The following is a 15,406-nucleotide window of genomic DNA, read 5'->3' on the forward strand; positions in this document are numbered from 1 at the left end:
ACATCCTGAAGACAAGACTTGCACACAAGCTTCTGATATGAGTATTGGTTGGGTCTTCAATTCTCTTCAACTTCGTGCTTGATTTTTAATTATTTAGATATAGATTTCCGGATGAGTCTTTTGAAAACTAAATGGGTGCCGGCTTACAAAATGATAATTCTTGTATTTACGATTTTTTTTATATTGTACAGTAACCATATATGATTAGCATATTAGGTAATTAAGATATTCTTATATGATTTGCATATAAGGGAATATGTTGATATGATTGGTCGAGAGAACATCTCGTAGTTGATCATGACATTGGTTATTTTTCGATAGACGACGTTGACCGAACCTCTTTTCGTTACCAATTTTATTTTTATTGCACGTTAATGGTTAGATAAAATAATACACCCGGCAAAACATTCGTTAGAATGAAGAGTAAACAAGAGTTTTTACAGTTTACTTTTTATCAGATATCAAATTTCATTGAGTACATATTTTTGCGTTAACAATCAAAATATTCATGCGCCAGGACAATTCAATGACATAAATATACAATTTACGTGCGATAGCAGTAACGATTGCGGAAAAATATATTCCCTATCTCCAATTATAAAGAATTATAAGGATTAAACGCATTTTGAAAGGAATTTATTGGTGTATAAACTGGAACCAGTCACTCACAAACATATCATAAAAGTCCTTCAGACTTTTATTTGTTTGTGAGAGAATTTGCCGAGTTAATACACCAATAAATACATGTAAAAAGGCGTTTAATCCTATATAAACCTGTTGTTTTGCTCCTTTCAGATGATGAAACTCGTGTTATACTTGACCTACAATCAGGAAGAGCAGGATCTGACTATATTAACGCATCATTTATAAATGTAAGTATAACCAACATGTCACTATACAATGACGTTGTTTGTTTCCATTTCTTTTAAATAAATGACAAGAACCTTGTATTTTTTTCCATCTTAAACGTGTTGGAAATATGATGTTGAAGACACAACCGTGACCTTTAGTTCCTTATGTCTCTAGAAGAGAGTTGTTTCAATGGGAAGGACACAGCATCCTGTTATGTTTATACAAATTCGACAAAGCTGATTCACTTGAAGAGGATAAATGCAATTATACCATAATTGAATAGAGTGTTTAATTTAAAAAGAATTGATATACGAGAAAGAATTAAGAGTTTGAGAACTTTTAATTTCAAGCATTGCCAAACAAGACGTAGATGGTATTGATTTTTTTGAAGGGCTTACCAAGAATGGTTTGGCTTAATGTTTTGCCAGTCAGTAGAATGTTGTAAAGCACAACCATGTTTTAATTATTTTCTATTAGGGTGGTTTTTTTTTTATCATCATTGAGAAAATTTTAGGATTGAATTTTCAAAGCATTTAAGGTTGTCATTTCTGTACCTTAACAGTGGTGCTGTGATTTATTGTATGATTTTTACATAACGATTTACTCTGAAACTATGTTAGATATGCATGGTAGAAATAATATTCACATACGTAGCAGTATAACTTTCTTGCTTTTTGACCATGCTTTCATATGATTGAAAGGTCTAAAGTTAAAATATATGCATCTAGTACAAATAATGGTCGTCTTCTAATTTTTTTTTATTAAGGCAAAAATAAACATCAATTATATCATAACTTATTTAGCTTTAAAACAAAAAAAAAAAAGGTACGACCCTGCTATTGAAGGAAAAGTTAGCTCTCAATTGGGCAATATCATTTTGTACTAACACTAACTCATCATGATAGCTTATTCCTATATCAATTGTAACAAAATGTTATTTAGGGATATGGTGCAGTAAAGAAATACATAGCTGCTCAAGGTGAGTTTATAGAATTTTTTGAATTTTCGGATAGTCTTTGTTAAATTTTTGATAAAAAAAATTGTAAACAAAAATAATGCTGTCTTTATAAGCGTAGAAATATAAAAATACACTCATCATAGATACCAGGACTAAATTTAGTATATACGCCAGACGCGCGTTTCGTCTACAAAAGACTCATCAGTGACGCTCGAATCCAAAAAAGTAAAAAAGAAACAAACAAATATGGTTTTAACATCATGCACATTGAAAAAAGGCCAAGAACACAACAACAATGCTTTTATTCCCAAGTTCATATTGTAACTTTCACCAAAGACTAACATATTTATCACATAAGCAAACTTATTAACTATACACCATTGGCTGTTTTCTGCTCTTTGGTGGGTTGTTGTCTCTTTAAAACATTCCCAATTTTTATTCTCAATTTTATTTCCATTTAATACATGAAAAAGTTAGTTTCTTAGGCCCCACGCGTTTGTTTTAATTATCTTATGTCAAAATGAAGTATTACATTAGTTGATTGATTGATTTCAACATCATTTCAGCAATCTGTGCTTAATCATAAGAAACTTGTCTTTTTTTGAATTGTTCTTCGAGGTCAGTGTTTTATTTTTTTTCCTTTTTACATCAATATACTACTGTTGCCTTATCATGACGGCTGGTTTGTATTCGTGGTAGAACTTGGTATTCAGATAGAACCACAAATCATCGACAGGAAAAAATGAATTATGTAAGACATATTTGCCCAAACTATTAAGGGTTATTCACCACCTATATATCCTCTAATGAGTCAGTGACAACAGTTTTTCCTCTAGAACAAGCATTATGTCCTACTTAAAAAATGTATTCACTGTTGGTATCCAAAATATACCACTGAAAATTTAATAATTCCAGGTGTTTATTAAGGTAAAACTATTAACTTGAATTCTGAATGTATTGTAGGACCTCTAGAATCTACTATCAACGATTTTTGGAGGATGATTTGGCAGTATGATTGTGGCAAAATTGTTATGTTAACAAACGTGTTTGAACTAGGAAAGGTAAATTGCTTGTTATATAATGTTGGTGTTTCTTTTTCATAAAAGATCATCAGCAATAACTTTAGAAGGAATAAAAAGTAACTGTCTCTTCTAATAACTAAATAAGCGAATTTTCATTATACTTAGGTACGTATTATTTGCATAATAGTTTTGACAAATTTTACCTTTTTTTTACGAAATTGTATGAATAAAACTTTTTACCGATTAAACAACTTGTTCGGTGAATGAACAATTTACCAGTTGAATCTTCATAAACTGTTTACTGGGTAAAAACCGTTTATTGGAGGCAAACATTTGCCAGTACCTTCTATTAAAAAACAAACCTTATTAAATACTTGCTTTTCGGACATAAATGATCGTAATTAATGAAAATATTATGTTGTATAAGGTTTTTGTCTTTTACTATCATTCATTTTAATTTAACCATTAAAATGAATTCTGTTAGAATTTTCCTATCCCTTTCCGTTTCAAAAACAAGTACATTTAAAACAGTTCTCAATGTGACAACTAATATAGCAGTTTGATAGCTGAGTTGCAACATTCCAGCGCACCTGCATACGGGGTATATATCTCCTATTTGATACGATATTCCCGTGCTTGCATTTCTTATAATGATTTTTATGCCCCACCTACGATAGTAGAGGGGCATTATGTTTTCTCGTCTGTGCGTCCGTTCGTCTGTTCGTTCGTCCGTCCGTTCGTCCGTCCGTCCGTCTGTTCGTTCGTCCGTCTGTTACACTTCATGTTAAAGTTTTTGGTCAAGGTAGTTTTTGATGAAGTTGAAGTCCAATCAACTTGAAACTTAGTATACATGTTCCCTTTGATAAGATTATTCTAATTTTATTGCCAAATTAGAGAATTTATTCCAATTTCACGGTCCAGTAAACAAAGAAAATGATAGTGCGAGTGGGGCATCCGTGTACTGTGGACACATTCTTGTCTTGATAGAGGGTTGCTGCTTACGAAGAAGCTATTAAACCAAGAGTTCCAAATGGTGAAGTTGAAGTCTTCCTTCGTAAATTTGCGGACGCCATCACGAGTTGGTTGACCGTTATGGAATAACCGTTTCACAAATGATATCAGATATGTTCCTTACGTCGTAACTACAATCCCATTTCCTTTTCATGAATGTGACCTACCGAATAAGACTATTTACCGGATTTGTAATCACATAAGCAACACGACGGGTGCCACCTGTTGAGCAGGATCTGCTTACCCTTCCGGAACACATGAGATCACCCCTGGTCTTTTGGTGGGGTTCGTGTTGTTTATTATTTAGTTTTCTATGTTTTGTCATATGTATTATTGTTTGTCTGTTTGTCTTTTCATTTTTAGCCATGGCGTTGTCAGTTTGTTTTAGATTTATGAGTTTGACCGTACCTTTGGTATCTTTCGTCCCTCTTTTGAAAAGATACATTTTTGTAAATAAAAGCATGTTTATATTTCTTATTCCATTTTAGCCAAAATGTAAACAGTATTGGCCTGATCCCGAAACTAAAACAAAGACATATGGATCAACTGAAATTGTGTTAATAGATGAAGACGTGTACTCAGATTTTACAATCAGAACACTAAAGATAATGAGGGTATAATTATATTTAACCCATTTCTCTGACGTCAGTCCATTGTTCTAACAGTGGATTATCGTTGATTATCGTTTACGAATCCACTACTTCTTGTCAATTCTCTACTACATATTAGCACATACTCACAAAAATAACTTCTATTATTACAGAATGATACAAAATAGCAGAATGAAATTCATAAAAAATATGATGGCATATGGTTATTCTTCAATAATATATATTGAAATGATAAATATTTAAAACTGCCAAGTCATGCAATATTACTCAGTCGGAAACCAGGTTGAAATAGAACAAACGAATCGAAGCTCTTTGTTTGAGAAGGCGATAAATGTGTACTGTATTGTTTACTATAGTGACAAAATTTTTAAAAGTTAATAGAAACAAACAAAATTGCAATTTTTTTCTCAATTACAAGGTGTTTTATTTCAAAAACACCATTTGCATAAGTTTTCAATTTATCTAGTACATAGTTAAGCAGAACAATTAGATATCAAGTCGACGACATGGGTATCTTTCAAGATGGATGAAGAAAATGCATAACCTCAGATTATTTTGGAAAAAATACCACGGACGGAAAACATATCAATCTACTAGTTCAGTAATTTTCGTGTCTGCCCTTCCATTATGTGACTGACGAAAAAATTCCAAAAAATGGATAACAATTGTATGGAAAAGAGAAAATCGAGTGCACCTTTTTATGTTAGGGCGTGTTTGAGTTGAGTATTTTGTCTTGATATCGTACAAAGTAAGAATATTTCATACATCGTCTCCCTGCAGATTCTATCATTTTTATATATTAAAGCTACAGGTTGACTTAATAACAAAAAAAATCACAGTACTAAAAGATGAAATATATGGATCAAGTGAAATACCTATCTAATGAGTCACAAAAACAGAGAAGGTTTTTCTGTTTTTTAATTGAAAGTACTTGACGACAGTCTTTCAAGTTGGTTGATGAAAAGGCATATCTTCGAAAAAATCATTTTTTTTGTGTTTATTAACTAGGGTTGATAGTCTTCATACACTAAAAAAATCTAATCTGCCCTTCCACGAAATATTTAATTAGAATTTTTTTAAATGTTTATGAATTTTCGAAAATTCCACCTGACAACCGATCAGACAATAGTTTTAAGTTGAATCAATGCAGACAGGATTATTAACTGATGCTCATTACCTAGTTGATACATTTGACTTTTAAAATACAACTGACATGTAAGGATCGCAATGGTGCAATGTGGATAAATTTATCGGTTTCCAAGAGCAAAACTGGTAGCGGGTCATCCCTACAATGGCTCCCTTTTTTACGATTGTGAAAATGAACTGGCGTAATGGGGAGATAAATTTGACGAAGTAGACTCCTGACTATACTTGCGTACATATACGATTGATTTTTTTTAAGTGAAACATTCTTTTACTATGCGCTATTTTTGTAAGTGGAAATATATGATAAAAAGATTAAAAAATAATATTTTATCATATCAGATGTTTTGTCATCCTTTGGTAGTCATCAACCTTTCAACCTAGTGTTCGTCAAAGAATTCTAGTCCTTTTTTAAACAAAAGGTTCATCGGAAGATACTCGTTGAGACATACTCCGTATTAATTTCACAAACACTACATAATGGTCTTGATGTACGTACAGATTTTTGGTTCTGATGTTGTTTTTCGATCTTGATTAGTACGTATTATAGTGTTCTTGTATTTGTCTTTGTATATAAAATTCTTTACTTTGTGATAGAAAACAAAAGGATATAGGTTATTCATCCGTTAAACAAAAAAGTCAGTAAATGCATAACGAAATTTTTTTAACAAAAAGCAAAGAAACGGCGATTTCATTGCTGTTCTCCATCTCTAACTCAAAATAATACCTCAACACTTAGCAACAAAACCCCTACCTCACTGCAAGTCTAAGGCCCCTACCACTGTTTACTGTGTAGTTCATTTTTGGTTTTACCCTTTTTACTGGACTCGGAATTTAAACATTCAGTTACTGTGTTATTGTGCAATGGTATTTTTTTTCTATTCTTATTTTTTATTTTTGCCTTTGTGACTTGTAGACATGCCTTTTTTGTGACCTCGATAGTGATGAGAATTGAAGTCAATAAACTAGTATGTTTGCCAAATAACTATAATGCTCTTTTCATAATAATGGTTTAATTACTAACGTAGGACAATTTAATTGTTTTCCTTTCCAACTTAAAACATGCCTTTTGAATTGTTACTAAACATACGATTACTTTTCTACATTCGCTAGAGGTATAGGGGAGGGTTGAGATCTCGTTAACATGTTTAACCTTCCGCATTTTTGTGCCTGTCCCAAGTAATCCAATATGTACGCACACTTTTTCATTTACAGGAAAACCACAGCAAAACTGTTAAACAATTTCATTTTACTGCTTGGCCCGATAAAGATGTTCCAAAATATGCATCATCAATAGTGCACTTCCGACATAAGGTGCTATCATCCAAGGTCTCGCCTAATGGACCAATAATTATCCACTGCAGGTAGGCTACAACTTGCAGTCAACAAACTGTTTGATACAGCTTATGATAATAGGTTGCCAATGTTTTGTTTTTTAATTTAATATGGTATAACTAGATATTAAGTACAAGTCAAAGTGACGAGTATACTATTTTCTCTTAAAGTATTAACGTATTTGTTGCATGCTTAAGTATATATAACGAAAGAAAATTTTTGCAAAGAGAGAAGAAAATGAAAACCGAATACAAGATATATGCCATGCTTGTGACCTTATAAAGTTTCAATTTTACTTATTTAATTGTAAGATTGCATACAATATTTTAATTTGTCCCTTAAAAAGTAACCTACGGGACCACAAAACTGACATCATAATGATATGACTTAACTGTTGTGTCTTGCATCGAATAAGTCTAAATAAGTTAAAGGGGAACCAGCTTATGGCAGGTCAATTCTACCAGTGGTATAGATCAGTAACTAGCCAATGCATATAACAATTTTTAAACGGTGTGCGTACAAGACACGATTTTCATTTCCCCCGATAACAACTACGTCAAAAGTCATATGACCACAAATCATTAGCGTAATTGAAAGTTTTAAGCTTGAGGGAACTTTCTGAATAATGTATAATTCATTAACTAAGAGTTCATGGAATGTATGTTTGAAATAATGTCGGTACTAAAGTATGAAAATTGAGCTGATAACTGCTTATCAAACCAAATATATCAAATGTACATAAAATAGTTCCACAGTGGAGGGAAATATTTTTTTATTCGTTTAGGTTGTTTTTTGTTTCTCTATTGTTCTGTTTAACACATGATATGTATCTACTAAACCTCATTCAGTGCTGGTATTGGACGAACTGGCACATTCATTGCCTTGGACTATATTGTGAATGAGGCGAAGGAACTAAAGTATATAGATGTGTTTAAATGTGTAGAAACTCTCAGGAGGCAGAGGGTCAACATGGTGCAGACTGCTGTAAGTTGTTTGCAGTCATTTTATACACATATATTGTAAAAACTGTTTTAAGTTTGTTCGTTTTTCTTGATTTTATCAATTTTCATAGAGTTTGAAAGAATAAAGGTGTCAATGTTAAAGATAAGAACAATGAAAAGAGAAGAATTTATTTCCCTTCAAAGGAGTAGGTCCGGTAAGGGCCGATAACGGCCTCAAATTCCAAGTTCGTCTAACTAAAGATTTTGGACACTTTTTAAACACTTAACTGCCTATTTCAGTTGATTCAATTAGTTTATTTGAAAGATATTTTTATTGATTTAGTCATGTGACCGTGACGTCATCAACTTGTTTTCGTGGTTTTCTACGGTTTAAAATAGAATTTAGAATTAAATTGTAAGAAATGACTGTAATATTTTTTCTGTCTATTCGAAATAACATAAAAAATGTGGTGCACACTATTAAATAACCCGCTACGCGCGTTATTCAGTGTGCACCAAATTTTTTATGTTATTTCTTCACAGACAGAAAAAATATTGCAGTCATTCCTTAAAGACGAATTACATTTCAATATTAAGAATGAACACAAATGCGGCTACTTTCATTTAATACGGAAACCGTCAAAAATTTAACTAAAATGATGAATAAATGCAACAGTAGTATACCGATGTTCAAAACCCATAAATCGATAGACAAAAACAAATCTGGTCATAAACCAAAACCGAGGGAAACGTATTAAATACAAGAAAATGACGACTCAACATTAAAATTTAACACACACAGAAACAAACTAAGCATTAGACAAAATCCGATGCGAATAACAAATATTACATCAAAACTAAATACATGAATTTGGGATAAAAAGTACCGTGACACGTCTTATAATAATGCGAATTAACACTCAAATATAAGAGGAAACAAACAAAAGAAACACATTGTGAAGTTTTCAGTAATTTAGCATGATTCAATGATGCTAGTACCCGATATATGTGCATTGTATTTTCAAAATCAGCCCATATTTGTGTAGCAGAAGCATTCTACTTTCCAGTAAATAACTAACAGTTTACATTTTAACGATTTTGTGAAACTGCTATATTTTGGGGCCAAAAGGGGGTCTTACAGAACCCTACTCCTTTTCAAATTGATTGTATCTCAAAGACGAGGACACTGACTTTTAATTAGTTTAGTTTTTTGAGTTCTGATATTTATATAATATCAATCTATTTTATAATTATTGACTGATCATGAATGAAATAGTAAGTTTATTGTTACCGATATGCAACACTTGCCCTAAGGCGTAGCCGATTGCAATAGGTGTATCTGGGGGACAATTAACTTATCATTCCATGAATATCCAGTCAGTAAGTGTTTCATTATACAGAAAGAGATAACAGATAGCCAATGCCGGGGCTATATCAACTATCGGAATATAAAAAGCAGAATTACAACGATAATATTTTACGTTTAATACTCTGAATGCTACGGCTCCTTCCCGAAATTGACGTAAACCCTAGATACAATAGATACAACGCAACGTTGTTACTCCCACGGCATTCTCAATATTATTTAATCATTTAGCTGCTTTTGAAATTCCACGAAATATTATGCCGATTGCAGTCTAATAGTTCCACCAGGGTCCATAAGTTGAATCTAATGACCGATCAAATAGTTTAACAATAACAATTTCCACCACTGGGTCGATACCACTGCTGGTGGGCGTTTCGTCCCTCAAAGTATCACCAACCAAGTAGTCAGCACTTCGGTGTTGACATGCATATCAATTATATGGTCATTTTTATAAATTTCCTGTTACAAAACCTTGTGTTTTTCGGATAACTTAGGATCTTCTAATCCTAGGAATAGATTACCTTAGCAGTATTTGGCACAACGTTTTGTAATTGTGGGTCTTCAATGCTCTTCAACTTTGTATTTGTTTGGTTTTATAACTATTTTGACCTGAGCGTCACTGATGAGTATTATGTAGACGAAAAGCGCGTCTGGCGTATTAAATTATAATCATAGTAGCTTTGATAACAATGTCCACCACAGGGTCGATGCCACTGATGGTGGAAGTTTCTTCCCCGAGACAATCACTTGCCCAGTAGTCAGCACTTCGGTGTTGACATGAATATCAATTATATGGTCATTTTTATAAATTTCCTGTTACAAAACTTTGAATTTTTCGGAAAACTGAGGATTTTCTTATCCCAGAAATTGATTACCGTAGCAGTATTTGGCATAACTTTTTGGAGTTTTGGGTCCTCAATGCTCTTCAACTTTGTATTTGTTTGGCTTTATAATTATTTTGATTTGAGCATCACCGATGAGTCTCAAGTAGACGAAACGCGCGTTTGTCGTATAAAATTATAATCCTGGTACCTTTGATAAGAACTAATGCTTCCATTTTGAGAAGTAATGAAAATATTGTATACTTATTTTATATAGAAAATGATAATTGAGGTTAAATGAAACAGTCTATTTAAATTAAAACACAGCTTGTAAATTTGACAGAAAAGAAGTGAACATCTTCGTGGTAGCTGTAAAACTAGTTGTAGTAAAATTGTACATAGGGAAAAAAGTTGCTTAACTGGTCTATATATGCTTCCCGGTAACTACTTGGACAAAGTTTCTTAATTTATGGTCACGAGTCGGGGTGTAAGAAGAGAGAACCACCGACCTTTGGTAGACTACGATTTTCAATCTGAAATAAATGTTCTTTTCTTTTAGAGATTAAATCAGTTTTAAATCATAAAAACTGCAGTCTACTATTAAGTATTCAATTTATGATTATGTCCTTTTTATTCAAGTATTAAATACTTGTGGAAAAAATATATCATGAAATAAATCGTGGCTGTATATGTTTTATCATATTACGAACAATGTTTAATAATAAAAAAAGTCTCTTTTCAAAAGAAAATTATTTTTTTTTACTCTCAGTTGAAAACAAAAGTATTTGACATGACATTGTTCCTCTTAAACTTCTACTTAACCTTATTTTGATAATTTATTTTCACTCTACATAAGTTTTTATATTCATTTTGAAGTATTATGTTATTCATGTAGAAGAAAAAACTGAAACCAATGTCAAAATTACAAAGCACGAGAAAAGAATATACAAGAGTCCACAAAACAAAGAGAATGTCAAATGATCACCACTGATTGAAGAGAAATCTGCCTGTTTTGCTCATGCTTAATCATATTGTAATATTCTTTATTTTTTAGCGTCAGTACGTGTTTCTCCATGAAGCCATTTTAGAAGCAGTGATGTGTCCTAACTCTGGAATTCCTTCGAAAGATTTTCCAGATCTATATAAAAAGTTAATGTTGCACGATTCAAGTAGTAATAAATCAAATCTCCAATTGGAGTATCAGGTAAGAGTATATTTCTTGTTTACTTCTTTGTATTTCCAATCAAAACGTCAAAACGTCAATGACCTTTGTATAATAATCACAGAAATGGTAAAGGCAAAGAAGAATTTTGCTGTTTAATAGTCATTAATCGATTAAGGGAAAACAAACCCGGATTTCAAAATAAAAAACGATGGAAACATACCAACTGTAAAAGGAAAATGACGAAACTACAGAAACACTGACCTACAACAAAAACAAACGCTAACAAACATGGAAACGCTTTTCGATAACAACTGCCATAATTATGACTTGGTTCGGGACATTTTAAGAAATACTATTCTGTTACTAAGTTCAGCAAAATTCATTTTAATAAAATGCAAAATTTCATTATATTTCATTGTCTTTTCCATAGCGTATGAACGCAATGTGCGAAAAACATGAGGACAATGTTTTTGATAAAGGTAAAATTCCTGAAAATAGAAACAAGAATCGAGACAGTACTATATTTCCAGGTATGTAGCTGCTTCATAAATAAAAAAGTTAACAATTATTACTAACTACAGTGGTTGTCGTTTGTTGATTAGTTACATATTTGTTTATCGTTCATTTTTTGAACATACATTAGGCCGTTAGTTTTCTCATTTGAATTGTTTTACATTTGTCATTGTTGAAGGCTGTACGGTGACATATAGTTGTTAATTTCTGTGTCATTTGGTCACACCAGGAGAATGGTCTCAATGGCAATTATACTACATCTTCTCTTTTTAAATATTTTCATGCAGTGAACTTCTTGTGTAAACCTGGCCTGTTGAAACAAATTACGATTTGAATACTAAACAAATAAAGCTGCTGTGAGTTTATATATAGCAGAACTACATCTTGAAGAGGTCAATTATTCTTGTAACATTCACATTTTATTTTAATGGTAGATCTATGTATTTGCATTGTTTTTGTAGTTGAATGTGAGATGCCAATCCTATCAACATTTGTGGAAGGACACAATGAATATATCAATGCCGTATTTTTACCTGTAAGTCAAATAGTTTGTAATAATTCTAAAACTTTGATACGTAGTTTGATTTTATGCGAATGTCATACAAGTAAAAGGTTCAGCTAGCTATAATACAAGGTTTAATTCCGCATTTTCTACATAAGAAAAATGCATGAACCAAGTCAAAATATGACAGTTGTCATCCATTTGTTGGATGTGTTTGATCTTTGATTTTGACATTTTATTAGGGACTTTTCGTTTAGAATTTTCCTCGGAGTTTTTTTACTTTTGTTATTTTACTTTTGATTATAATTTTATAATGTAAAATTGCATATGCAAATGTAAGGAAGCAATTATAGTTTAATAGTAATAACACTTATCGAATTCAACAAATTTAAAGTCTTCCAATACATATTCTTCTTTCAAACTTCAGATTAATGCTTTAATCACACTGCATGTTAATTTTGATGGCAAAATCAACATTTGATTGGTTAAAACGATCCCACGTGAGGTCGAACATTTTAAATTCCACTATGAGTATCATTCTCACCTCTGAACGTCAGGATTTCCATGTGCGACGTAAGAAAGCAATTATGTAAATTAATATCTTATGTTCAGACGTAAAAAACAAAGTATAGGCAGCAAAATAAAACAATAATTTTCCTTGGCAATGGTAGATATGAAGATTTGTTCAACCTCGAAAAGTCATATTTCCCACTGATGTTACCCTCATGAAAATTGATTTTTCTTTGGTGACCAAATCGTAATATTTCCCTAAGGGACGGGAAAAAATGTATAATATCACACCTTTGAAAATATTTTTCAATAGCGTTTCCTTTCTGAATACACAGATTTTGTGACTCTTATAATGTTAAGATTATATTTTCCATGAAATAGAAAGTTAAATAACAAAAATACTGAACTCCGAGGAAAATTCAAAATATCAAATGGCAAAATAAAAAAGCTCAAACAAAGCAAACGAATGGATCACAACTGTCATATTCCTGACTTGGTACAAACATTTTCTTGTGTAGCAAATGGAAGATCAACACCTGATTTTATAGCTAGTCTATAAATGTATGTCGTATAAATTCCATTATATGAAAAACAATGTGTAAACAAAACAAACAGACATAATAGGTTATACCTCAGTCAGTACTCTGTTTAAACCTCACTCACTTAAAAAAAACCCAACACCAAATATGTCAACAAAGAAAGACTTAAAGAAGCATAGGCAAATCACATGAGGAAAAACGAAAGACAGTGCAAAAACAGTTACATGTACCATAGCACAATAACAGTTTAAAAGACTATTTTAAACAGATATTATCTGAAGTGTTCCTTTAAATCATAGTTCTAAATTATTTCAATGTTGGTGATATGTTTACAAGTCGCAATTTGTTTGTTTGTTTGTTTGTACAAACAAACAAAAGTGACACGGAAAATTACTTAACCTTAACATAATGATAAATGGCAATAATATGTATTAAAGAGGAGAAAGATACCAGAGGGACATTTAAATCATTAGTCAAAAACTTATGGAAAACAGCATAGCTAAAAAATAAAAAGAGAAACAGACAAACAACACTTCACAATACACAACACAACAAAGAAAACCAATGACTGAGAAACACGAACCTCATCAAACTAGGGGTTACTTCATGTGCTCTTGAAGGGTAAGCAGATCCTTCTCTACATGTTGCAACTGTCGTGTTGGTCATGTCAGTAACAGAGTGAAATACAAATACATGTAGTATAAATACATCAATGTTCTATAGAGCAATCTATTAATATTAACTAGTTTTGTAATTATGTATTTTAGTGAAATCAATAAATGCGATCGGTAGAAATGTTTATTGGTGAACTATAATTAAATAAAAATTGTTTTCTGGTATATTTTAAAGGGATATAAAAATAAGAAAGCATTCATAGTAACACAGATGCCTCTTGATCACACGAAAATAGATCTTTGGAGGCTTGTTTACGACCACAACATACAAACAATTGTTATGCTCAACCAAGTTAAAGAAGATACGGTAAGTATAAGAACTCTTAAAAAATACCAAGCTTGCGTTTTGTCTGAATTAAAAGCTTCGGATTTGCAAAATCACATACCCAATATATAATTAACACTGATCATGCCTACAACTTGAATATATCAAAATTTAATTTATCAATACAAATGCAAATAACGTTTGAGATACACGTCCGATACAGTAAAAAATAAGTTACATCGAAGGCAAAAACTTAAAAACATTTGAAAGTACAATTTAATGTCGAGGTTAAAAAACGTCGAAAAACCAAATAATTGGAAAAAAAGTGCTCAGATCTGTCTAAATCAATCAAATACTATGATTGAAAAACATGTATGACATTTGTTCAAATCTTTCTATATATTAATTTCTGTTCACAATAATATGGTTTAAAGACAAGAATGTTTCATCTTTTTACAAAATCAAATGTCTGCTATGAAAATTGAAAGGATTTTTGTGGTTCCTGAAATTGAAAAAAAAAAATACAATAGAATGCGTATAACATAAATTTGATAGGAAATGAATTTGATTATATCACCTACACAAATAAATGGTAAAAAGTCTATCATAATGTTCACGAAACTAAATAAACATGTCGAAATTTACATATTAGGCCTGACTGAAAAAAACCCAAATCAATACTTCTATCCAGATAACAATGTTTATTGAATTGTTAAAAGGACGAAAGTCCCTTATCAAATGGCAACATCAAAAGCTCATACACATCAAACGAATTGATGGACAAAAATTGTCACATGTCTGACTTGGTACAGGCATTTCCTTAAATGCATAATTCACATTACGTACCGATAGGAAAACAATCTTCAATATATGACGTTTTTATATTTTAAACGAAATAATAAATTTCCCTATTCAATATAAACAATAAATGTACCAAGACAAAAAGGTGCGAAAATATTGTCTTTAGAATGTGTATTAAATGGAATGAGAGTTTTTCAAAGTTTACGAGATACCAATGTAGCTAGTAATATTTTTTTTGTATGAAAACAATGAATTTATAGAAAAAATATATACAGAAAAAAATATTTTTGAATAATTATATATACTTAATCTATAGCTATAGCTTTGTTTCTTAAAAGATAAATAAAGTTTCTTATGTAAAACATTTAATCTTGTCT

General features: G+C 31.5%; 1 protein-coding gene across 1 annotated transcript in view; it reads left to right on the top strand.

Moving 5' to 3' along the window:
* LOC143052066 (receptor-type tyrosine-protein phosphatase T-like) overlaps positions 1-15,406 on the top strand; it is a 34,109-nt gene that overhangs the window by 16,630 nt on the left and 2,073 nt on the right. Inside the window, exons 11-20 of the mRNA XM_076225041.1 lie at positions 796-872; positions 1,795-1,831; positions 2,774-2,871; positions 4,332-4,457; positions 6,813-6,961; positions 7,781-7,916; positions 11,115-11,264; positions 11,656-11,755; positions 12,200-12,273; positions 14,139-14,270. Coding sequence (XP_076081156.1) covers positions 796-872; positions 1,795-1,831; positions 2,774-2,871; positions 4,332-4,457; positions 6,813-6,961; positions 7,781-7,916; positions 11,115-11,264; positions 11,656-11,755; positions 12,200-12,273; positions 14,139-14,270 — 1,079 coding nt within the window. The remainder of the gene's footprint in view (positions 1-795; positions 873-1,794; positions 1,832-2,773; positions 2,872-4,331; positions 4,458-6,812; positions 6,962-7,780; positions 7,917-11,114; positions 11,265-11,655; positions 11,756-12,199; positions 12,274-14,138; positions 14,271-15,406) is intronic.

Source organism: Mytilus galloprovincialis, chromosome 1 (assembly GCF_965363235.1).
Source record: "Mytilus galloprovincialis chromosome 1, xbMytGall1.hap1.1, whole genome shotgun sequence".
Taxonomy (NCBI): domain Eukaryota; kingdom Metazoa; phylum Mollusca; class Bivalvia; order Mytilida; family Mytilidae; genus Mytilus; species Mytilus galloprovincialis.